Source organism: Notolabrus celidotus, chromosome 22 (genome assembly GCF_009762535.1).
Source record: "Notolabrus celidotus isolate fNotCel1 chromosome 22, fNotCel1.pri, whole genome shotgun sequence".
Lineage (NCBI taxonomy): Eukaryota > Metazoa > Chordata > Actinopteri > Labriformes > Labridae > Notolabrus > Notolabrus celidotus.
The window spans coordinates 10,857,813-10,884,212 of NC_048293.1; the positions used below are offsets into that span (position 1 = coordinate 10,857,813).

Sequence of the window (26,400 nt, forward strand, 5' to 3'; positions counted from 1 at the left end):
AACATAAAAGGAGCACAGTAATACATATGGTAACCATAGACTGCATAAATAATGGACGTAGTATCCGTCACCCATCTGTTCCTGAGCGCTGTTATGAAGCCAATCGACCATGGCAGCCATATTGGAAATGCGGAACTCAACCAGGCATAGTGTGACTTAAAGAGGCAGAGTTTGACCCTCTGAGCCAACAGCTATGTGTTCCCCTCCGAGAGTCACGTCAGTCATGTCCTTATTTGGGCAAAGACTTGTGATCTTAATATCTTCTGAACCGTCGCGTTAGAAACATAGACTGTATAAAATATGGACGTAGTATCTGTGACGTCACCCATCTGTTCCTGAGAGCTGTTTTGAAGCAAATCGACGGCAGCAGCCATATTGGTAATGCGGAACTCAACTAGGCAGAGTGTGACGTAGTGTGAGCCTCTTAGCCAATGGCTGTGTGTTCCCGACAGGGAGTCACGTCAGTCATGTCCTTATTTGGGCAAAACTCGTAATCTTAATATCTTCTTAACCGTCACGTTAGAAAAAAATTCACCACCCGTACAGTGTGTGCCATTAGAGAGATTAGCTTTGTAGGGCCAAGCCGTTTTTTGAACCAGGCTGTAAACATGTTTATTAATGCTGCAAAGATCGTCTTTTTCCCATTCATATCTATGTGGTTTCCGGTGTTTCTGCAGCCAGCCTCAAGCGGATTTTCGACGTATTGCAGTTTATAGCACTTCCGCATGGGCTTCATCATTTGAGACCGGAGTTTGCCGCTTGGTTAGAAACAAATTCACCCCCCGTACAGTGTGTGCCGATAGAGAAATTAGCTACGTAGAGCCAAACCGTTTTTGAACCAGGCTGTAAACATGTTTATTAATGCTGCAAAGATCGTCTTTTTTGAATTGGTGTCTATGTGGTTTCCGGTGTTTCTGCAGCCAGCCTCAAGTGGATTCTCAATGAATTGTAGTTTATAACACTTCCGCATAGGCTTCCTATTTTGAGACCGGAGGTTGATGTAACCAAGTAACTTCAAGTAACCAGAAAGGCCTGTTATCAGTTTCTTTAATTGTATTGTTCTTTCAGAAAAATTGTTTGGAAAATGTTGCCTTAGAAAAGAATAAAAATACATTTTAATACAAGAAATTTATCTTACAAGTTGAAGATCAAAAACACAAAAAACAAGCTGTTTTCTGGATAAAAAGAGATGAATTATCCCCTAATTACGAGGAAAAAGAAGTCAAATGGTGAGATAACAAGCTTTGTTTTCTGGAATGACAAATTAAACTCGTTATCTCGAGAAAAAAATAAAATAAAAAGTATCGAATCATGTCATTTTAGAGCTTCCGTACATGTCATTTGAGCACCTGTAGTACGATAGTTTTTATACTTCTTATACTTCTTTCGTATAAAACAGAAGGAGAGTACTGTACATCAATACCTTTCATTAAGGACGTCAACTTGTTCCGTACCCCAGATTCAGTTTAGCTTTTGAGACGGCAAGAACACTTTGTCGTCGTAAAATAATCTAACTCTACTGTCAACAGTAGGAGAGAGAGGGGATAGTGAGAGGAGCTATCGCCTGAAAGGCACCACGTGCTCACTTTGTTTATGAGCAGGGATTGCTGGGAAGCGGTACTCATGGTAACCAACGTAAACACCAGCCATCCTCCTTTTCTACCTCGTCTCGGTTTTAAAGCAGCGCCAAACTTGCAGAAATGGAAACCATGGATGGCGACGAGGACCAGTATTACGAGAAGATCAAAACGATCCAAAAAAGCATGCACGAAAGGTAAGGGTTCTCTCTTTATTTGTGAACAGGGACGCGGCCTAGTCAGACCGCGGATTCGAGTGGTGCTGTCGCCTGAGTGGCGGTCTCCTCTGGCGGCTAACCACAGGGAGGTAGCTAACTAGCCACTGAGATGCCGTGAAGCTAGCTAAACTATTAGCCATGATGCTACCTTGTGTTAACAGTGATGTCGACTTAATAACATTAAAGCTAACCCATACAGATGAAACGAAGGTGACTGCACATTAGAAAAAGTTAACTGTATTATATTTTTGTGTTTTCAACATGAACGATTAACATTAAGCTAAGGCTAATTTACGTGTCAACATTAGCACACACGTTGCCGTTTGTTTGTGTTAAAATAAGTAAGTACCGTTGCATTTGCAGACAATTACACATTAATTACCCTACACACTTTGGGGGGAGTTGCAGTGTTCTGTGTGGGTGACAGTTTCTACGACTTCTGTGTGCAGGGAAAAACGGAGGCTGGAGCTGGAGAGGGACCTGTTTGCTTACTCAAGATCTGATAAAAGAATGTAAGTTAGACAGTGAATCTGATATCAAAAAAGTTTAAGCCTCATCTTGTTTTTTTTATCCATCTGCCTTTACATTAAGCTTACACTTTGAGTTATTAAGAAGTACCCACAGTAAGTATTTATGCTGAATTAGTAGGTTAGAAATGTACCAAACGTGTAACCACTGCACAGTACATGTTAAATAAATAGGTTATTCATGTCCATGTGTTATATTTGTATAAATAAAGAACAATCAAGGGCTCAGGTGTTTTGCATGAATAATGCACCTTTCGAAGTTAGTGTAACAGCCTTTTTACATTGTAAAACTATAGTCATGAATACTACCATGCAAGGTCAAAACAGTAAAGCTGGGGTTGATAGGAGAGTTGAGAGTACAATCTAACTTTAAAATGCATTGTGCATAATCTTTTCTTGTGAAAAGTCTAGCACTTATTCTTTTGACAATGGTCTTAGATAATATTTCTTTGGAATAATAGTTCTCCACCGCCTTCAGCTCACAGATAAAGTGTTCCAAACTGCGCAGTTATCTCAAGGAAATCTGTGACAGGGAAGCACGAGCGAAAATGAGAAACCTTGAGCTTCTGAGAGATATGGAGAGCATGGAAATTAGCATGAAGGAATATACTCCAGACCATGGCCCTCTGCAACAACAAAAGGTATAGCAAACACTCACACACACACACACACACACACACACACAATTAATTTTTTTCAGTGAAGAGTTGTTATTTTCATTATTGAGTTTTATTAGAGTCATTCTGAGCCAACGCACCGCCCACTAGGGTTGATCTAGGTTTAGATGATTTCACATTTTTCGAAAATGTTTCATCAAATTTAATAATTAATTAATTTTTTTCTAACTATTTCTGTTTAGAAAGAACCCCCCACTTGTTTCAAAGGTTAACAATTGTACTGTGAATATTTGAGGGAATGTATATCTATTGAGGCATTGTTATAATCACTTGCCTTGATGTCGAAAGTAATTTTAACACTGAGGAGAAATATTTGCAACTGCTTGATGTGACAATAGTAAACACTCAAAATGTGCAATTTATCACTACAAGCAAATGAACAAGCGAGAGAACAATGAGCCAGTCAGATTATCACTTAAAACTCAACGACAGTGCTTGACAGCTTAATATCAAATTAACAAAATTGGCTAATTATGACTCGCTGAGTTAATTGCCCAATACAGAGACTCTGAAGTGCTCCAGAGGTTTAGTCATTCTCTACCCTCAAGCAGTTGGTTTATTTCCTCTTTACACTTTTCAAGTCCTGCATGTTTGTTGTTATTTTATTTTTCCTTTCTCCTTCGTTTCTGTTGTTTAAAGTCAGCTTGAATTTTCTAGTTTACTCTGATTTCATGGTTCAGTAAAAATATTACTTTTAAATGGAGAGCAAGTAAAGCAAACGTACATGAGCAGGTACTGAGGTGCACATTTATAGCAATGTATGTGTATTCTTTGTTTGCAAAACAGTGGATGAATGAGAAATTATGAAAGCAGCCTTTTTAAAAGGTTTGTCTTCATAAACTATCATTATTATGATGAATAGTTGTGGTTATTTTTGAGCTAGCACAAGTGCCTTAAAGAGGCCATTTGGCCTTTTTAATTGGAGTTTGGATTAGGGCAGTTAAGCCTGGCCAGTGAGATAAATGCTAAAGGGTGTCAGCAGCAACACAGAGGACACTCACTTTGGAAAACCTTGCGTGGTTGACTGTGATTGACTGACGCTTGACGTGTCAGTCTTGCTTTCCTACAATGTGCTTTCACACCACATGCAGATAATACTCAGCTGTGTTATCAAAGCATTGTAACAGACAATTTATCCTGTTGCCTCTGTCATGTCACGACCTTCATTTATTTTTTTTCAACATTGTTAGATATCTGTCTGTCTGTCTGTCTGTCTGTCTACTCTTGTCTTTATGCTATTTTGTCTTTATTTACAGACAGAGTATTTCAAAAAGGTCTCCAAAATTGTGGAAGCAAGGAAGAAAAAGCAACAAGAGCCTGATGGGAAAAAGGTAATGCCTATTTGTACAGCATAAGATGTATTCTCCTAAAGTAGTTACAGTTATTTTACACATGACACTTCTGCTTTGAAGAGTGTGACTTCTGTCATTGTGTTTGGGAATTTATGCATATTTTGAAATGTCTGAAAAAAAGGCACTTGTTCTGTTTTTGCTGGATCCATCTTTTTTGAAATGTTTACAAGGTTTATGCAAATCTCTATTCTATCAAGCTGTGTTTTCAGGTTTAGAGTAACAAAGAAAAGTAGACATTATGCTTGGTAAATCTGTAGAGGAGTCTACATTTAAACTGTGTATCTGTAATAACACAGGTGTCTAATCCTAGCTGGTGCATCTGTACAAGCGATGTAGTTCAAGCCCATGGCTGCTTTCTCCCTTCACTTAAAGCAGTTAAAGCTCTTTTAGATGAAATGTCTAAGACATCTCATAATAACTTGGAGCATGCTGTCTAGAGCAGTCACTTGTAACTGTGTGCAAAACCCCCGTCAGCCTGTCGATATTGTAATGAGCAAAATGGTACCGTCACTCCATTATGCATACAAGCCATTGGCTGGCAGTGTGCATGTCCCTCAGGCTGCAGCATTCATTAAGGGAAGCTTACCGGGCTGAAAGCTGGAGACAGATGATAACGGGATATGATTTTCATATTTAATACATTCCTTGGAAGAGCACACGCGTGCCGCAGATTGATAGAAGAATCAATTGCTACTTTAGTGAAACACTTTCTACTTTGCCCTGCAGCTACCGATGGAATCACTCAGCCAAGAAATTAACTTTTCCTCTTTTTTTACCTACTTTGTGGATCTGCTGGGCAGGCTGCATGGTTTACACTGAATGTTATTAAGCAGCTAACTGTTTGGTATTTAAGACGCTTATCAGAAAAGAAACAGAAGCCATGCTTTTTGTTATTATGTTTGGAGGGAGGCTTTTTGCTTCACTCTCTCCCCCCCTTGGTGACATTGCAGACATGAATCAGAACTTGCCTAAAGGATTTCTAATAAGATGAAAAGTTAAAACATTGATCCTGAGACATTCTTCTAAAATATGTTAGTAAAAGTATTCTAACCTTGGTCCAGATTAATTAAAATTTTCAAAATTGTAAAGTGGATTGGTAATGTGCTTAAATAAAATGTTTTTCATTTTAATCCTAAACAAGGAAATGTATGACTTTTAATGATTCATCATGCCTAGAAAAATATCCTTATTAATGAAGTCCTTGCTGTTAGAAAGGAATTTATCAATGGATCATCCTTTTTTTTTTTTTACAGAATGAAGCCAGACATCACCAGAGCAGCTCCCCTTTTCACTCAGCTAAGGATTTTACACAACCACCAACAGTCATTTTTATGGGCCACCAGACCTCCAGAGGGTCTGATGCTGAAGCTGGCACCACAAGTGTACACTCACACCAAGCATTGCATCGTTCACCCAATCGCAGCATGCACTCCCGCGAACGTCTACAAAGTGGCCTTTTGAAGGACTTCAGAGTTGGAGGAGAGGAAGGCGCCGGCAACCGAGCACATTTATCAGATGACATTTCAGGCTCAAACGATTCCCTTGACGGCTGTAATTTCAGTGACAAACATGAAAGAAGGATGCCGGTGCTCCCATCTGTTCGTGCCTTAACAGCCGCAGCTGGCAATGTGCCTTTTAGAAGTGATGATGAACAAGAACCATCACCTTTGATGACCTTGACCAGGACTGAGAAGGAACTCTCTCCCAGCAGCAGTAGCCCCATGAAGGCTAAGAATTCTTCTGCAGAGCACACTGAGTCCCAAGAGGTGGCTCATCAGCTGACCATAATGGAACATGGAGAGCAAGGTCTTAGCCATTTGATACCTCAAACTACTTTTGGAAAAGAAGCTCAAGATGCACCAGGTTTGCAGTACTATTCCATGCTTTCCTTGCTATTTATCATATTATTGTCTTTACTAAAATTGTAAGTTGAGATCACTATGTTCTGTATTCTTGAAAATGATATAAGTCATGTGATGTGTTGCCTTGTGTTTACATTCAGAGAGAAGTGACAGTGTCAGCACACCAAGCTCTGATGTGCAGTTGTCAGAGAGTAGTGTTAGTGACCTGTCCATCTCTCTGACACAATCTGAGCTGGAAGAGGATCCAGCAGAGGGTGTGGCATCTGACAGGAGGACCACTTCTGGAGGGAATGATGATGACAATCAGCACAGTCCTGTATCACCCATGCACTCTGACGGGTCCAAGAACATACCACAGTCAAAGTTTGAAGCCTCAGTGGTGACCTTGGGAAGGTACATTTATCTGTTGTACTTTTTTTGTGTGCCTTAGTAGGGGAAACAATGCCATTTTGATTGCTTTAGGGCACTTACTTTTGTTGAAACACCTACTATGTAGTCACATTTAAGCTCAGAAAACTGAGAAAGGAGAATGTTCTGAAAAGCCATGCTGAACTCCAGTGGGCTGTTAATAATGGCAGTGACTGTAGACACCAAATAGTCCTTGCCACCATCACATCAGACAGCTGACAGAGAGGATTGTGGGAGTCACGGTTCATGCCACCGTGCTCCCTGTAGCTCAGCGGCAGCTGCAGTGGTGGCAGTGATGCATCTTATAGGGAGAGCTCAGGACCTGTCACCAACAATATTGCCTTAATCCAAGATAATGCTGTAACAGAGCAATTTTCTGCTTGAGAGACCTCAGGAAGTCCCCAATGGAGGAGGAAATTTGTGGCACCATAGAGTGTTCTGGAGGGTGGGCATGTGGACAGCACTTACAGCCACAAATCCTTAGCGTGATGATGGCCTCTGAGTTGAAGGATCATTTTGGATGGGGATAGAGCCTCAGAAAATCCCATGTGAATGTTTGCTCCCAGAGCCTCAACGTTTTCCTACAGTATATACTGTTTAATGAACTGGGTCTCTTATGCTCTTAAAAAAAGAAACCTTTAGTTTGTGTTCCTTTTTTTCTTGACCCTTTACTTATGGGTAGTGCCAGTGGTTCATTGTTGGGTTACCTCTGCCCTTGAGTTTCATGTTACACTTTTTATAGTCAAATACTTTAATTATTAGGTTAAGTACCCATTGCACAGACACAATCAAAATTGTATTTTGGAAGAGAAAGACTAATATAAAATAATTTTCTAAGTATTACCAAGGTTTGATTATTCATTCTAAAATGAGTATTATGTTTCTGTAACAAAAGAAATATGGCAGATTTTTATTTCCCCCCTAAAATTCTAGCATGTTTTGTTTGAGCTTGACTGTGTTTCTGTGTGGTCTACTATACTGTTTATTGCGTGACCTCAAGAGGAACTGCAGTTAGCCTGCGCTGGGAGACGATGGTGGGGGCTGCAGCTTTCATTGTTAACATGGAGGGCTTCTGTGTATGAGGAGAAAACCAAAGGCTTTGATGTACAGCTCAGAGAGCATCCAGTCTCTATCCTCTCCCTCTCTCTCTCTCTCTCTCTTAAGGTTAGAGTTTATATCGCTCCCTCCATTCAGCTCACAGTCAGGAAAAACAAGCCCAGGCAATTCATTATATTATCCCATTATATTTCTCCTCCAGCATGGCTGGGGCCAGTGAGAGTATACGCCTGAAATATCCTCCAGGTTTTTTCTTCAAAATTCAACATAATGGCCTCACTGTGTCCTGCTCTCAAATATGTTGTCCCTGAACTGCATGATGGCCCTATCTGATCGGTGACAGCATGTCATGCAATTAAAGTTCTTTCAAATTCAATACAAGACTTCAGATAGCATGTTGAATTAGTAGGTTTAAAAATAACGTTAACGTTTTGCAATATCATAATCCTTGTCACAGTTTTTTCCCAGTTGTGTAATTTCTGGCTTTGAATTCTAGATTAAGTTAAGTTATTGCACATTCTTGCACAGTGTGGTGGATCCTTCCCTCATTTATTCAGGCTGTGCCCACACTCAATGTGTTATTACCCTTGGTATAAATTTTCCATTCTTTTGTGTGTTGTTTTTTGCCATCTGTGCCAGCACAGGGACATTCTTCTGACACCAATCACTCCACACTGAGACCATTCCCTGTGGTAAATCACCCCAGAGTCAGTACTGTACACTGTAGAGCAATATCGCTGCAGAGAGGCTGACCCCTTCCTCCTAGCTAACAATGTGCTCCTGATGATGTCGACATGCGGACAACAGCAGCATCTAAAGTGAGGTTGGAGACCTTGACATGAAAGCCGGCAACAATACAATGAGAGAGAGGTAGAGAGAGGAGGAGAGGGAGAGGGAGAGGGAGAGAGAGAGAGAGAGAGAGAGAGAGAAGGAGAGAACGGGCGAGAGAGAGGTTTGCAGGAAAACAACTAATTCTCTCTCTAAAGGTCTCTGTTTTGAAGAGCATTGACAAATAAAGTGGAAAGAAAAAGATGACTATTTCAAGGCCCACGCTGACGATAAGGGAAGAGAGAAAAAAAAAGATAGAGCTTTTGCCTATGCTACTTCAGCCACACTGAAGAGGACTTAGCACAGACAGATTGCACACTACAGAATGTCATGGATATAATTCAAGCTCGAGGCTTAATCAGGATGTTACCAGGAAACAACCTGCAAAAAAGAGGGAGCAATTGTTTGCTGACCCCTAACCCAGGAGCCCATTACAGATTGTCATAAATTCTTTTTGGCCTCTTTTATGTAGGGGGCTCAGGATCTCTCGGCTTGGGGTTTCTTAGAGAATTCAATGAGGCCACCCAGAGCTTAATTCTCAAGAAAGAGATGGATTCCCAATATCCACATGCATTAAGCATCCATTTCTCATTTTGCAGCTGCACACAGGACCAGATTAAAGTGTAAATCTCACACCAAAAGTGTAAATCTCACAGCAAAAGAAATCATCTTGTGGCTCCCTTTTTTCAGGAAGCTTTTTCCTACACTTTTTAATGTTAGATGTAATGATATTGAGCATTTGATATTTTCATTTTTTATAAAGATATGTGGAATGCTGAAATGTTGCTGTTAATCTGTAAAGAATCTTATTTAAAGTTTTATTTGAAAAAAGGCAGCTAAGCTTACATTGCTGTTGAATGGCAACTTTCACAAGCTTTCTGTACAACCTGTCATCACATGTAGCATCATCAGCAGACTCACTTTGAATTGCTTAAGTCCTGCATTGTATTGCGGAAGCATTGTAACGATCAGATTCCTCCAGCAGTCCTTGAGTACCCCAAGGGAATTGCCAAGAAAAATGTGTCATAGATTTTTTGATCAAATGGCATCTTCTTATTACAGAAAGCATGCGTATCGATCAGTTGGCCTCCTGTATTTTTCTTTTTCTTTTACCTCATTCATGGAAATGTTTCTTTTAGTCTCTCGCAGGAAGGACTCTTTAATCTGTTGGACCACATTGAAGGACGACTCTATGGTGAACAAACTACAGAGCTGTATAGGGATTCTTCAATTGATGCAAGACAACTCAATAGAATTATCAGGTATGCCCTTCTTGTCTTTCTACAAACTTTACAATGCCATCTCTCCCTGTCTAAACTAAACACTTTGTATATTTATTTAACGGCCATGGAGCAGTTTGTGCTGATGAGAAAAACATATTATCCTTCTGCCAAGGGCTCTCACTTTAGATGAAGTGTCATCAACGACATGCACACGTCTTTATTTCTGAGGGGTTTTACAAACACATGGGATTGTTATAGTAACCATCCTGTTGAATTGTTATTGGGAGTCAGGGAGATGGAGGATGGAGAATGTGCTTCATTAGTCTAGGCTTATTTTTCATAAGCCTTTTATATTTCATTGCATGATTAATTTAACGTAATTGGACTTCTTGTTTTAAAGTATGGATAACTGTGCGACAAAAGAATGCTCTTTTAGTCTTAAACCCTGTTTATTCGTCTCTCCGTCTGTGCAAACATGAGCGCTGTAAATGTCAACAACATATTTAAAAGCAAAAAGAGCGGCCATCTTCTGTCTTGACCCCTAGCATAATGTTTAGTTATGCCGTGATAGTATGTCAGCAGATGTGTATGCGCACTAGTGTGTTTGATTATAATCTACAGTGCACATGTATGTCTGTGTGAAGTGTTAGGAGTAGCTGGATGTACTCCATGTGCTCCTGACCCGCGGGCTGAGCACAGGGCTCCATGGCAATAGCTGACAGCTCTCTATATAATGGACAGCCTTTGTAACAGCAGAGCGGACTTGAATGACGAGGGCCTTGAAGCATGTGGAGCAGTCATCCTTCATGAGCTTCAGAGGTTGTCATGGAGCACGGCAAAAGGCTGCGTGCTTTCACAGAATCTAGTGAGTGCTCACCAGTCCTGCACTGAGCCTAATGAAATAAGGTAAGGCATGTCATTTTTTTGTAAATACAACACTGAGCAGTGTCATTATTTGAATTATGCTGTTAATTTTTTTATGCGTAATGAAACTAAGCATAACTTTCTGTCACACATGTTACAAAGTGCACTTCCTGAGCCGCTGTAAGTTATTCTTCATGATGTTTTTTCTTTTGAAATCAGCTAAATGCTAGGTTCTGAGTAGATAATGACATAAGTAACACGTATAGCAAACACTGTTGAAATTGAGTAACTCAAAGCACAAATAGCAATGCTCTGGAAGCTTTAAAGTTCAATAGACACTTCTTTTCTTTTCATGGATACAGTAAACAGACTTGCAATAAAGGTTAATTCCACTTCCCAGACAAAGAATGGATCGCTGCCTGTGCAATTTTCCTTTTTTTCTTCTTCTGGGCAGTGGGGGCAGGGGCACACTTCCAACAGTTGCCGAGATATTGCACGTTACCATTCGATACAGTCTCACTCATCCACAAATGTAAAGGTCATCTTCAGTGTCACCTCGTGCAGTTACACTGCACGGGTGAATGTCATGAGTAAATTAAAATGCCCTATCTGTGACTTCCAGTCCTTCGGATAATGAGTAGTTATACTCTGAGCCAAATCCATGCTGTGCTTCACTACTCTATTGATTTCACTGAGGCCCCCACTGCTATATACTAAATCCAAAGAAACACATCGAGCAGTGATCTTCTTTTGCCTGGAGAGTTGCCTCTGACCTTTGATTTAGTTTATGACTAGGAGCAATATGACTATCTGTATCTGATTAGTGTTAATTAGAACTCATTAACGATCAATGTCATCTAAAATGTATTGGACCAAAAAAAAGTGTCTAATTTCTAACTTCTTTAACTTGTAAGCCACACATTTTCTTAATGGTCAAAATATCTCATCGAAGAATAACTGACTTATTTAAAGATGTCGTCCTCTGTATTCAATAAGAAAGCCTCTCGTTCTCTCCCAACAACCCTATCCCTATCCTCGCCACAGCGCCAGCCTCCCTCCTGATGCCGCTCAGCTGTGGGATCGCTGGTTCAAGCACGCCCTCCTGCTCAAGGAGCGCCGTGTCCTCAGCACTGAGGGCTTAGTCCAGCTGTTCACACCGCTGCTGCTGGAGCGCCATGCCACATACAGCCACCAGGTAGCGTTGGAGGCACACAAACTGCCACGACCATACACAAATTGGAGGTCACTGACACCATGCCTCAAAAAAGGAGGCAGACATTACTAGACACAAAAATACAAGCGTAAATTGACTCCCTGTTTTCCATTTTTGCATGTTTTTGGACAAGAGCTGTAGTAGGTTCTCAGTTCCTTCTTTTCATTCACATTGCTTCACAAATTGACCTTAATAGAAGGGTTAGCTAAACCCTAACCAATGTGCTAATCAGAAAGTCTCTGCTTTTCTCCCTTCATCTTATGTGTTGTATTAATCTCAACAACAATTGCTGTATATTTGGTATTAGCTAAAAAATATACAGTAGCTACCAGCTGAGTCTCAATGAATGAGGGAGCCATATATGCCATCTCCACTAATGACAATTTTGGAATATACATGCATATACATATATATCAAATTATGTTATTGGTGTTCTTGTGGCCTGGAGATCCTGCTCCAGTGTCTCCAGCAAAATGAGGGAGCCAAAGAGGACTATTGTAGAGCCTCTTGAAGATATGAACTGACAAAAGGAAGAGAGTCACTGCCATCTACATCATTGTGTCCAAGTGCATCAGGAAAAGCCTGAGTAAAAATGTTTCCCTCCCTTTATCTTTCTCACTCCATCTACTCCATCTATTTCTTTTCTCTCCTCTAGTTCTTCCTCTCTCCCTGGATTTTTTTCTCTCTCTCTCTCTCTCTCTCTCTCTCTCTCTCTCTCTCTCTCTCTCTCTCTCTCTCTCTCTCTCTCTCTGTCTCTCTTTCCTCCCGTCCACTCATACTACAGCTTACTCTCTGCACACAAGAGCAAACAGAAATTTCCATTCACGCAATGCCACACAGCCTGGCTACTCCGACAAATGGGAGCATGCAGCTCGCATGCACACACTCAAAGAGGCCCTTTGAATATTCAAGTGCTAACAGTTGCATTCATTGATATTTAAAATGCAGTGGGTCTGCGAGAGCCCTCAACTTGGGGTACATTTGACTAAATCTAAAAAAAGAACAAAGAAGGATATCGGGGAGAAGGATCAAGACAGTTTTTATTGTGCTACGCCATCAAATACCAAGTGGTAAGCTCAGATTGGCATGTGTTTGCCTCTATTCCCCTCTCAGAAATGAAAGCATGCACATTGTCAATGTTCACTGCGACCTTCTGATAACAACTTACAATGTACTTAAAGTTTGTCACCGTCAAAATCCTCCTGATCATCCCCTCCATATTAGTGCTCATTAAAAGTAGCAAATGGCCATCTGAGGCTGAGAGGCAGTCTTTGATCACAAAAGAGAGATGATGATGGCAGGATTTGATATGGGGGAGGGAAAAAAGGAGAGAAAAGAAATCGGTGTGTGGCATCTCCCTGCTCCTCATCTCCCGGAACAGCTCCTCTTAATTGTGTATCCTCATCTCTCCAGAGATAAAAAATGAGCTGGAGAGGGAGGAAGAGAGCAGTTTGTCTCAATTCTCTCAGCCAAGAGGGGCGATATCTGGAATGTGTTGCACATTAACGCCAGGGTGATTGCATTCTTTAGGCGCTTCTCTAATCTCATGGATGAGAAGAGAGGGAGAGGAGGGAAAAAAAAGTGTGATTGAGAGGGAGAGCGAAAGTGTGTGAAATAATCTTTTTTTAGTTAAACGAGTGAGAGAATTTGAAGTTTTTTTCTCTTGGCGTTTGAACACGCACTACAGCTGCACCTCTGTGCGAGCAGCCGTGGCCAAAGTAAATGACTTGCCTAATCGGCGAGAGTTCAATTTAACACTTCCTTCACAAAATGGGAACAATTAAGAGTGTGGTTTTAATTTGTGCTGCTCGCAGGCCAAAGTGCTGCTGAGGACACTTGTGTCCCGGTCCAGTGAGGAGTGCCCCTCAGCAGAGGACGAGAGCGACTTGTCTTCTTCGTGTGGTCCTCCTTCTCTCCTGGCTGACGGATACGTGAAGCCCGCCAGGCCTGTACAGAAGCAACATATCCAAGGTCACTGAAGATTGTTATTATATTAGACTACAATTTCAAATATTTTGTTTAGTTTATTATTTAGGGATGAGCAACTTCATTTTCAAATAATCAAAAGTCTCCCTTAAGCAAGTGTTTTGGTTTGGTCACAGTTGCTGGTAGATTGCCAGAAATGCCTGAAACATTCCAAACTAAGATAACACTGTCTTAGCACAGTAACATGTAGCAAGACCATTAATAGGAACAAATGTAGCTTTTTTTAAACCACCTCAGCAAAGAACTGAAACTTCCCTTTTATGAGAGAAATCAATTTCACCATAGAGCTTTTTTTTTTTTTTATAAATCCCTCACAGCCCAGTTTTCATACAGCCTTCTATTCAGAGCTAAAGAAAGACCCCCCATTCCCATTTCTATCCCTAAACTCCCTTCCTCCCTGCCACTGCTTCTCACTATGCGCTTCCCTTTCTTACAGAACTACAAAGTACTGAAGAGGACAGCCAGGACGAAAGCCCTGTGGAAAGTGTTCCTATTAGAGGTAAAAAGGCATTGCCGGTGCCTCAGTATTCAAACTGTCCTTATGTTGTGGTTTGTTTTCTTCCCTCTGCATTGAATAATGGGCTCTTTTACGCTATGGCTGAGACAGGATGATCAAGGTGAATCCAGGGTCAAAGTCCCACCTGAAGAGCTGCGCTAGTTCCCTCTAATTATCTCCGAGAAAACACCAGCTATGTTGTCAGCCTTGTCTGAGGCATTGTGGCTAAATTGATAATTCTCTGGTCCCGGCATAATGTGGCTGCTTTAATTGTCAGGGCGCCAGGGTGGGAAGCGCAAGAGATCTGTCATCGCTTCTCATTATCTTCTAAACAATGCTCCGGCAAGGCTGGACTTAAAAAAATACTAGATATGAAGGCATCCTGGAAGCAGTTGGTGTGCCCGTCCCTGAGCTGCACCTCTGAAATGTAAAGCAATGCTATATTACCCATGGCTATCAGATTTCCTACAGGGCCTTTCATGTGTCTGCATCCCTAACGTGCACAGCCAGCAAAATGAGTCCAGTTTGCGATCGCTACACTTAATCAAAAGAGCTGTGACCATTCTTTTCCTCAAAAAAAGAAGAAAAAAAAAACATGACTAAAGGTTTTTTTTTCGAGAAAAAGGTTTAGCTGTGGTGAGCTATATCAGTGTGACAAACAAATAGCATGACCTTGGTACTGATAGTAATTGCCAAGACATGCCGGTCAGTATACCTTATGTGGTTTTAGTCTTTATGTACAGGCAGTGCAGTGATAAAGTGCAGAGGATTGAATAACACTGGAGATTGTGATGCAATAAAAATGTCACCATTTTTAGAAAATGATCAACAGTGATGCTTTGATAATGGACTCAAGTTAAAATGTGATTGAAGATCTCAGTTTTTTTCTATTCTCTAAATGCAGTGTGTTTTTAGCAGTGTCACTGAGACAGCAGCCCATTTATTATGTACTTCTGTTGTGTTGATTTTTGCCAGCACAGTCTCTGTGCTCTCTTCAAATATGAAACCTACTTTAGTGTGCCGGAAAGTAATTATGAGTGTTTTCTAAACAGAAAATCACTCATTGCCTTCCTGGTAGGGGGACGCTGAGATAATGTGAGATGCTGATTTCCGTCTCATGGAAACTGTTGCTTCATAATGTAGGCTTGAATCAACAGCTCAGCTGATTGAGCACAGTGTTTTCACCCACTCCGTTCAGATGTGACACCAACAGACTCAGCTACTGAAGCGTGTTGTCTCATCAAACACAGAAACCCTCTTAAAGTTGGAAACCTGGGTTTAAAGCAAATATTTGACTCTGTGTGTGTGTGTGTGTGTGTGTGTGTGTGTGTGTGTGTGTGTGTGTGTGTGTGTGTGTGTGTGTGTGTGTGTGTGTGTGTGTGTGTGTGTGTGTGTTTCCCCTATCAGAAACAAAAGCATATCAGTTGCTTAAACAATCAGCCATGCAGGAACGGCTTCAGAGTTCTGAAGAGGAGGAGGAGGAGGAGGATAACGATGGACTCACCGGTAAGAACTGTAGTAAGCCACTGGAGCCTAACTATTGGTCAACATTGGCCATATGCTCTCATTACACATAAGGACACCTTTGAAAGATCATATTTGCTGTGTATAGATGTTAGCAGGTCAAATCCCTTAGCAACCATTTGTGGCTCAATTTTTATTTCCAATAATTCTTAAAATCTTGAACTTGTTATGAAAAATGTGGGTGTGGCTTCTTCCAGTAGATTATAAATAAAAAATATATACAGGTATATGATTACTCTCACATAACTTCATGTGTATATTAAGCCATCCCAACACCAACAGTGAGAAGTCTGTCTTTTAAGAGCCTCAAGCCAAGTTTCTGTATTAATAAGCCTTGTTGATTAGCTTCTGATGAGATGGTTTTATCAGGCCCTGTTTGCTCTTTTAAGGAATAAATCATGGCCATGAAGAGGACCTGGGGAGGGCCAAATGCTCCTCACATCAAGACCCTTACCCTCGGTAAGAACATTGTTATTATTCATCGGGCCACAGGAAATGGGCCACCAGACACCAAAGTGGTTGATGTACATTTGCATGGCTGCTCTAATAATTCCCTGTTCATTTCCATAAGATCAAGGGTGCGCCACCCATTAACTCGCCTACAAAGACAAAAGGCCCCTAAAGCCCCTCTCACTCACCGTTTGTTGGGTTCAGCCAGGTTTTAAAAATCAAAAGCATAACAGTTACCACAAAAATAAATTGGAGTCATAATCTTGCCGTCTTCAGGCTTGTTGTCAGAATGCAAACAGATCATGTCAAGAAGAGAATCAAGGACAACTGTTATGGAAGGATGGGATGTAAGTGTTGACAAGGATGAATGTCCTTTCATTTTTCACCCTTGAAACACATTTAGGCTGCTCAAATCAGAAGCCCAAGTGGACCAGAAAAGAAGATGTAATGATAAATAGCTTGGTGGAAACTAACACCATCACGGTTACATTTGAATATCAACACGACTTCATCAAATCTGCAATTGCATGTTGGGTCCTCAGAGCACCTCTTCACTGCAAACCCATTTGGGCTGTAGTAATGGCTGGGTAAACGTTATGAGGAATAATCTTCTCTGATTTCATGTGATTACTGGGCACCACGCTGACACGAGGGCTGAAGTCTGTATCTCTCTGGCCTGGCAAACGGGCGCTCCCAGTCTGCCTATTAGCCCAGGGAAAGGCCTAATGGGCTGGCTCTATTGTGGTCCTCATAGCTGCTGATGTCTACCACTGCCAGCCCCAGTGACCACCCTCTTTAATAAACATGAGCCAATTTCAGGCCCGGACCCTTTCAGATGGTGCCTGTTTCCCCACCGTTAATGTTCATGGGAAGTCTGCAGCACATGTGATTAAACAAAATTTGAGAAGTAAAAAGTAGACAGATACTGAATGCTGTGAAAAGTGATGACACAAGCAGTATACAGCAGTTAAATTGGACAAATAGGTAGTTTTGCATGTCTGACACTTTTGCCTCAATTTGTTTTGGAAGGACACAGTGGCAAGCATTTCAAGTAACCATGACCATTATTCTTTCTTTGGTTGTACAATGACTCTCTCTGTCTTTTCTTTGCTTCTCCTGGACGCTTAGATTTAAGCATTCCACTTACCTCAGTCAGTTCTTGCGCTTTATTGCTTCCACAAGTGGTCTGGAAGCCCTGCACTTAAGCAGAAGCATATAACACTGCAGCATGCTCTCGCCCTGCTTCCCTCCTTTTTCTCTGTGTCTTACGCTTTCTCATTTTCTTGCCCTTTCTCCATCTCTTTGCCCCTCTTTCTCTCTGTCTTCCCATCCACCCCCTCTCCTCTCCATCCTACTTGTTAATTATTTGCTTTATTTTGTCAGCGAGCTGATGAGTGACATCAAAAGAAGGATGGAGCTGGACTCAAAATACAAAAATGGCTTCCTCTCTGTTGTCTTAGACAATAATTATGATTTGCCAGTTAAGCCTAGACTACAGCAGAGGGATTGTAGTTTAAAGCAGAGGCTTTGGTGCAAAAAATGCATTTATAGCCCTTTGTGAGGCTCCTCATTATGTGTGGGCCCGATTCATTAAGTAATTGGTTTGCAGTTGTTTACATGAGTATTAAGGCCTTCTATTCAGGGCCTTTGAGAGATACATTGTGCAAATGTTGCATGTTATGAATGCAGAATGAGAGGCGGGGGGCCAGTCCTATTGGCCAAACACTGCACTCGGCTGAAAAGCAAGAGAAAAGCACTGGGTGCTGCTTTGCATAGCAATGACTAGGGCCTTAATAAGCTTTACAGATTAAATACATGCAGTCTATACAAGATGCAAAGAGATACTCTTAACACATTTATATGTGCTCATTTCACTATTATGGCGTTTGAGAGAATTGCGCCCCTTTCATATTTTTTTCTCACTCTCTCTTCCTTGCTCTCTCCCACACAGTGTTTTTCGGTCAGATACTTTTATAGAATGCACTGTTTATTGTATTATAACTCGTGGGGAAGCGACTGATTTGTCCATTAGAAATCTTTTGCTGTCTTTGTGAGTGGCAAAGCAAAATCACTTTGTGGTTGAGTGGGGATGAAAGGAATAATGCACGAAGGAGTGAGTCTTAATAAGCAGCTGCACTCCATGTAAAGACCACTTGTTCCCCTTTGTATGCGAGTGCATGCCACTGCTTCCTCTCGTGCAAAGAATCATTGTGCTTCTTTCTACTGTAGGCATTTCAGATGCCACTCCTTTCTTATTTTTATTTTGGGTTTTGTAATACCTTTTTATTCCTCCCCGTTTTTGATCCCAATAAATGCTTGAAAACATGTGTGCACACACAAGGCAGCAGACATACTCACACATACACAAAATCCTTCAGCTATCAGCTGGTGTGATGATTGTTGTGCCTAGTGCCTGCTTGACAAAAACCTTGACTCAACAATTAGTGGTTTACAGCTTTGCCTTGGACAACAGGATGTGCTCAAGCATTCGACCTCAAATCACTCAGAGTGTCAAAATCAGAAGCTCTCTCTCTCTCATGTGGGGAGGCGATGTGTGTGGATCTCTGACAGCTTGCTGGGTGGAGGAATGGAGGGGTGAGAGGGGCATGAGCTGAGAGAAAGGACTGGAGGGGAGGGGAAGTGAAAAGCGAGAGCGGGAGATAGAGGGAGACAGAGAGGCAGTAACAGACAAAGAGGTTGTAAAAGATGGAAGAGTGCTGTTCAGAACCCCTAACATTGGAGAGGGAAACATGCAGCGATTTAATAGACAATATTATCATTCAAAGTGTAACTTCCAAGGCTGTGGATGTACAATCAGGCACATGGTAGTATTGAATCTGTCCTCCTGCGAAAAAAAAAACAGGAGACTAACTTGGTTCAGTTTATTTGAAAAGATATTAGCTCATCTTTTTCTTTACTATAAGAGCACAGCATGAATAAATAAGACCTTGACTATGAAGACTGCTTTGAGAGGCTCCAACCATAGGTGGTCACTATCCTACATAAGCTGACCCAGAACAGTAAACGTTACTTCAAACAGTGACCTATTAAAAAAGACAGCGAACAATTCCTAGCTTTAATAATTTCAGTTTCATTATCCTTACTTGGTTTTTTGATTTATTTGCAGATGAATGCAAAGTTTAGACGTTGAAATATAACTTCCTTGTAATTGCTATAACCTGTTCTAAAATAAATACAGAAAGAGCTTGTGCAATGTTCGATTTAGAATTTTTAGTGGTTTCAGATGGAATTAGTTTGATTGATGATGTTATAACTCTTTCATACTGTCCTCTCCACATTCCTCTGTCTCTGAAATGTATTTGCCTTGGACAAGCCTTCAAATGTGGGTCATGCCACCCAAAAAATGTGTAACCTGAGATGAACGCTTGTCCTTCAGCCACCAGTTGTCTCCTTTAGACTCTCACCAGTTAGGAGGAGAGCATGTTGTGTTGAAATCATTGGCCAAATACCTCATACCTCTTCGTCTGAGCTGCAGTTCTTACTCGTTGCCAGCAGAGAGCACTCACATGTTAGAGAGTGCCCACTCACAGTGCACTCACAATTCCCTTGCACTGTTTGCCCCCACTGAAGGCTATATCCTGCTACCATTCAGGCCTGTTAGAGTACATCTAAACGGAGCCTAAACAATGTTTCTGTGGGGTCATAGCTGGGATGGGAGTAGGAGTTGATGGGAATGATGAGGTGATGGGTCTCCCTTTACCTTTAGACAAGCACCGCTGCGCAAAAGTGCTATTGTGCTATTAGCATTTGTGTGTGGGTGGCTGGAGCTTAAAAAAAGCCGGGGTAAATAAAAGCAGTTTTCTACCTATCAGTGTGTGCAAAGCATTATTTAATGCTTGGTAAGCATTATTTTCTCTGACAGTCCTCACATTTCTCTAATGTGACTGAAGGATTTTAAGTAGAATCTGTATTCAAGAAACAGCTCAAGTATTACCTGGTAATGACTTTAAAATAAAGCCTAAAAGGAAAGTATGTTTGCTGCACATAGCTGTCGATAAACCAGATATTTTCTCATAGAAACAACTTAAACCCAGTTGAAATAATCAATCACATCCATTTCGAATTTCTACATTTCTAAGAACCTTTAAAACATGAAAAGGTGTAGTTCATTTATAACAAACTTGACTACAGTAATCTCAACTGTCCACCCTCTACTTGTACGGGATGTGAAGTAGTAGTTGCAGTTTTTGTGTATTTGTTCTACAGAGGAGTACCTAAAGATAACATGAAAGAAGCAGACAGGATGCTGCTCGGGTGGAAGAGAAATATCACACAGAAGGAAAATGAAGAGTACACAGATCTTATAATGAATTGAATGGTTGAAAAAAAAAAAAGACCTTCAACTCCAATCCAAGTACCTATGATTTTAGATAACTGTTTAAATTTTATGTTTAACAGTCGAACAAAATGTTTCACTTTTTCCACTATTTACGACCGATGGACCTGTTTCATCCCGTTAAAAATGAACTCTGCAATATGTGAACAGTTTTCACTGTGCTTGCAGAAAACAAAATGAGTATAAACCTCATACAATTTTAAAGCTGTGAACACATGAGACAAACAACAATATAAAACAACCGCGAAGGACAGAGAGAAAGAATGAGAGAAGCAGTGCCAAAAAGAGGACATGACAATAGCTGTAATTTGCATCATTTTACACATTGCATTCACCTCTGTCTACCAGAGCCTGTAAAACACTGGCCTGCCCAGTCTTACATATTCAGATCATTGCCTCAATTAAGGGAAACTCAGCAGAAGATGAACTGGCATAAATGTTTATGGAAACGGAATATTAGATTGGTGGGGTCAGATCCAGACTGGGCTCTCTATGGTAATAGCCCTGTCTTGAAATCAGTCCTGTCCGTAACTGAAGTGGAACAGCTGATAGACCATTCCCATCCCGGGGGGAGATCAAGAAAAAAAAAAGCCTAATATACTCCCTGTTACAACTATTACTGCAGCAATAGAGAGGAAGTCATCTTATAGATTATTGCTGTATTTTTGCTACTGCGAGGTCTGCTGGAGGTCTTGTGTCCTAACTGTTTTCAATGGATGCACTAGTCCTTAGGCTAAATTATGCATAATAGTGAGCAATTTGTCTCTGAAGATGTTTACAGAGCTAAATCTGGATAGCAGCTAAATGTTTTTTTCCAGATTTCAATGCATCTTACTCACATTACAATCCATCGTTGTTATCCATAATCTTGAACAATATATAGTTATAGCTAACTTTTAACAAGCAGTACAATTTCATTGTTATAATGTCAAATATTTCACTTAAAGCTTTAACTTATATTTAAAAAAACCCAGCTTAAATTACAGTATAACAAAGGCTTAATCATTTTTAAAATCCAGTGTTACCACCAGTCATAAATCATAGAATAAAGTGCATGATTATAATTTTTTTCATGAAAATCATTTTGTTTATGAACATCTGTAAATGGCCATTCAGTGATGATATGGCAAGTTAAAAAATATTTTATTAGCCGTTTCTAAACATATAGTTTGATGGGAGATCGCAACCAAAATGCTTCCTAAGTTCATCTATAAATAGTAATTCTAAAAGATACCCAATTTGTTCTTCTGTGCATTTACCAAAATATGACAAACTTTGATTACAAATGTATTAAATTAATCTTATTCCACCAAACAAGATGCATTTCAACAAGAAACATCACTGTCAAATCCAGAGCACCTTCAGCTTACAATCTATTGTCTCATTTTCTACACTACTTTTCTTACTCGGCCACGACTTTGATTTTCAAGTTGTAGAATCTTAACGGATGCAAGAATCATCCAAATGTCTCACAGGATGTCCTCCCCACATTCGCATATAAAGGTTATATTCTAATGATTATACTGGCTGTATGCTATAGTGTGCCTCACACAAAGCAATCTGTTCACAGTTAGTAACAGGAGCTGCATCTCTGTTCCCTCATTCTGCCTTGAGTGGTGCAAAGCAGCAATATATAGTTTGGAAGATAGCAATTGGAACACAGCCAGAGTAATTTGGTCCTTATACTCAATGTACAGTCACATGTGCCAAGATTTAGCTGAGCGCGAGATGAGGAGATGAGAGTGATTGAGAGGATGACAATCAAAGAGGTCATGGGTTTGAATTGATGCAGATGGAGGGGACACACCACACAACATTTTTTGCAAGAGCTCATCTGCTTAAAATACTGCATCTTTTTCCCCCTGTTTCTAAGAGAAACATCAACACAGCGTGGAAATAGAAGGTCCAAACAACTGAGCCATATGGATATGTATGCTAACCGTGGAGATGATGAGGCTTTATTGTGGGGTTTTGAATAGGCTCTGTGATGATGTAAATTGAAGAGGAGGCCTTTAAAAGTGGAACGGGGGGCCTTATTGCATATGCATTGGGGTAGATCAAAGCCTTTTTGGAGGTCACACATTTACATAGCGATATCACCAGAGCTATGGGAACCTGGCAACCCTGTCGCTGGACTATTTTTGTGTAATGACGGCCTTGTGGAAGTCCTTTTTAGCACAATTAGAACAGGAGTCAAGGAAGTTCCCTCTCCCTGCCTTGTTTCTTTTTAACCTATTTTGGGTGAGAAATGGTGACTTTTCTTTTTAGAGACATCCTGAAGTATTAACGAGGCTAATCACTCTTTTTGTGTTTCCAGAAAGGAGAAGACTAACTCAAAGGCTCTTTCTGCTCTACAGTCAAAAGGTGGGTATGGATAGAGTCATTTCAATTGGCTGTAAAGACAGTGTCAAAAAAAAGGTTAATTGCACCAAACAGATCAACATAAAGCGCTTTATGTGTTAACATTAATACCATTTGTTTCAGATGTTGAGCTTCACAAGAAAACTGTTTGATTAAACTTCTCTGTAAATGCAACTATCCCTTTTGAGGGTGTGTAAATAAAATAAAAAATAACCTTGAAGCTAACTCCAGGTTACTGAAGGCTAAGATTAGAGTTGGCAGCAAACACCTCTTCATCCTCTCATACATCAATTCCCATCTTGAGGAACTAATGCGCACTTTTTGTGTTGGCGATCAAACCTTTGGCAAAAGCCAAAGAAACATTCAGCGATATGAGTGCTGTCAACAAGACTTGTGCTGTTGTTTTGACATTTATGATAATCTTCACCAAAATAGGTCCAGATACTTACAGTTGAAGCAGAGGTAGATTTTTTTATAACGGAAAAGTGTAAAATAATTGAATATGAAGTGTCGAGTTGTGTCAGTATAACTGACATGGAGGTTTTTTTTGTAAGTGTAGACCAAGCGACTACCTTTACTCTTAAATATGAAGCCCATGCGGAAGTGCTAAACACTGCAGTTCATCGAGCGTCTGCTTGAGGCTGGCTGCAGAAACACCAGAAACCACATACACACCCATTCAAAAAAGACAATCTTTGCAGCAATAATAAACATGTTTACAGCCCGGTTCAAAAAATGGTTTACGTCTGAGTAGCTAATTCCTCTATCGGCACACACTGAAATTGGGGTGAATTTTTGAAGAAATTAAACTTATGAGTTTAGCCCAAATAAGGAAGTGGCTGACTTTATTGACAGGGGGCATCCTGTAGCTGTTAACGAAAAGACTTAAGGCCTGCCTCTTTACCTCACACTAGCTCGGACGAAGTTTGGTTGTGTTCAGCATTTCCAATACGGCACCCGCTGACGACTGGCTTCAAAACATCCCTCAGGAACAGATGGGTGACGTCACGGAAAGTGCGTCCATTTTTTATACAGTCTGTGGTGTAGACACATGAAAACAGACACCACAGCTATTTCTATAGATTCCAGCCACTAATAAATCCAACTGACCTCTGAATATGGCTTGGGCAGTCAAACACAGTTTATGTACTTTTGTAGTGGTCAGGACGCCAGGAGGTCTTTCCAGCAGCACGAATAAGAGATTTAACACATACATACTGAATAATAGAGAGAATGCTGATATTTTTTCTAATGAAATCAAACTCAAGGTTTAGCTTTAGAGCAGTAAATCATGAAATGCATATGGAGAGACTGATGCATTGACTGGGTAAAGAATTTATGTAGACAATGTAAAAGGTTGCACTTCAATGAGCAACTCTACTATGATAATGTCATCTTTTTTTCCCTCTCCTTTCCTTTCTGGATAGCTTTCTGGGGGGAATCAGATGACAGCAACTCAGAGATTGAAGCAGCCCTATGTCCTCGACCCTTCAACACAAACAATGATGACACTGACGACTTCTATGACTGAGATTTTCCTGCAGTTTTTTTTTTAAATGCACTACATTATATCACTGCACAATTCAAGGCAGTTTGGCTGACAGTAATTCACCTCTTGACCACTATTTTAGTGGCCTGCAATGTAAATCATATGCACAGTGTATCGTAAAAACAAATAATAAAGTTGACAGCTCTCACACTGGGTAAAGTACATGAAGAGTTGTCCAACACTCTGATGTTAACCCTGCTTCAGTCTCTTTATCTGAACAACTCTCCCGGCTCATAATAACAGCTCGAAATAGATTAAACTGATCTTTTAAAGCGATTTGTTTGCACTAGGCTGGAAATCATGCATTTTGAATGCCGCAAGCATCTCAGAGTGCTCTACCTCCAGCATGCTCGAGTGTAATAATGTGAGTCACCTGCTGCGCGACCTGTGAACCCGCTGAAGAGGCCCATCTCCCAGGGCACAAAGTGTTGTAGCGCTAACAAACTCAGAATATGTAGATCTGCCAATAAATTTCCTGCATATATTTCTTACAGCTACATCTTTAATACTTGCTCAATCTACAGAAACCTGAAGATTTACATCTGAGTTCTTATCTATGTTGAGCAAATGAGTCCAGAGTAGCAGAGTTTTTGCTGAAAGCACAAAATAGTCTCCTGCAATTTATCATTTTGCAGCACATTGAATGGTCTGTATCTATTAATAACTCAGAGCTACTGTGTGGGAGGCTGCATTCCCAAGTTTACATTTATAGTTCATTATGTCTGTAGTGTAAATTTCCAAAACTGCCATTCCTGGATGTGGTAAAAGCCCCTGGCATTCAGTGTCAGCAGGATTCCATTAGTCAGCTGTAGGTGACTTTACATGCCTGAACCTTTTAAAGTAGGACTCCACATTCATTACCAATAATGGCTTCAGACAGCCCTGACCCACCACAGAAAAAGGACTGTGGCAGAATAATTTGGAGTTAGCTAAAAGGCTCCCTAACATAATATCCATGTTAAGGAGCATGTCAACAGATACTTGTGTGCGACAGATGGCCTGCGGTGGAAGTGGAGTTATATTGTGTTAATGTGTACTAACACAATAACATTTTTTAAAAAGAACTTCTCTGATTCCATGTCAGAGAGATGATGAGGATTGTATTCAGCTCATTCTTTTAAGAGCATGTGTAGTCACACTGCCATTAGAGGACATGTGAGGTTTTATCTTGCAGTTAAGGGGTGTTATCCATACAGTGAGCAACTCAATTAGAATTAAAAATGTTGCCACAATACTTGATCTATCAAATTCAGGCTGAAATGAGACAGAGCTCTGCAATTCTTGTAGCAATGGTTCTACATGTTTCAAGATGTGTCAAGAAAGGGAGATGATTGGTGACATATTTTTTTGTAATGGCCCTTAAAATCCATTGAATTTCAATATGGAAGCAATTTTCCTCACTTTTTTAGATGTTTTCTCTTAATGAAACCACATATTGTTTTCAGCATTAAAGGGAGCTGCACCTTTAAGACACAGTACCCTCACTTTTTTATGATTCAATTAATACATTAAACCAAGGAGTCTATTTTGAGACTGTGTATTTGTGCATATTCCATTGTAATGCAAAAACTACATATTAAACTATTTATAAAGAATATGGTCCAAGACTGGTTACAGATCCATATGAATTTATGAGTCCCAGACCACCTTTGTGTATTACCGAATTGATTGAATCTCAATCCATCTTCAGGTTCTATTGAGGTGCATTTATACCTGTACTGTACCTGAATTCTTAAATCTCTTAAGTTCAAGGTTTTGTCTCTTTATCTTATGAGTCAAAAATTGTTAGTACAGTAGTCTTAATCACAATAGCAGCGTGTCAGCTTAACTGTGACTTTTAAAGATTCCCACTGCTTTGATGCGAACGTAAAG

At 40.4% G+C, this 26,400-nt stretch overlaps 1 protein-coding gene and 1 long non-coding RNA gene across 8 annotated transcripts in view; one reads left to right on the plus strand and one right to left on the minus strand.

Annotated features, from left to right (window-relative positions):
- LOC117806366 overlaps positions 1-1,584 on the minus strand; it is a 41,814-nt gene extending 40,230 nt beyond the window's left edge. For all 5 annotated transcript variants that reach the window (XR_004629652.1, XR_004629650.1, XR_004629653.1 and 2 more), the window contains exon 1: positions 1,424-1,584. This is a non-coding gene — a long non-coding RNA (uncharacterized LOC117806366). The remainder of the gene's footprint in view (positions 1-1,423) is intronic.
- Positions 1,433-24,721, plus strand: kiz (kizuna centrosomal protein). Of its 3 annotated transcripts, none has more exons than XM_034675284.1 (15): positions 1,433-1,774; positions 2,245-2,307; positions 2,801-2,963; positions 4,256-4,330; positions 5,605-6,214; positions 6,354-6,606; positions 9,645-9,767; positions 10,485-10,634; positions 11,637-11,787; positions 13,620-13,776; positions 14,228-14,290; positions 15,695-15,793; positions 16,201-16,270; positions 22,936-22,982; positions 24,407-24,721. In XM_034675284.1, exons 1-15 carry the CDS (start codon positions 1,701-1,703, stop codon positions 24,508-24,510), a joined length of 2,202 nt encoding a protein of 733 aa, XP_034531175.1. In that variant the 5' UTR covers positions 1,433-1,700; the 3' UTR covers positions 24,511-24,721. The 3 variants fall into 3 exon arrangements, with proteins under 3 accessions (XP_034531175.1, XP_034531173.1, XP_034531174.1); XM_034675282.1 differs by having other exon boundaries at positions 1,435-1,774; positions 10,470-10,634; XM_034675283.1 differs by having other exon boundaries at positions 1,435-1,774; positions 10,482-10,634.
- The last annotated feature ends 1,679 nt before the right edge of the window (positions 24,722-26,400 follow it).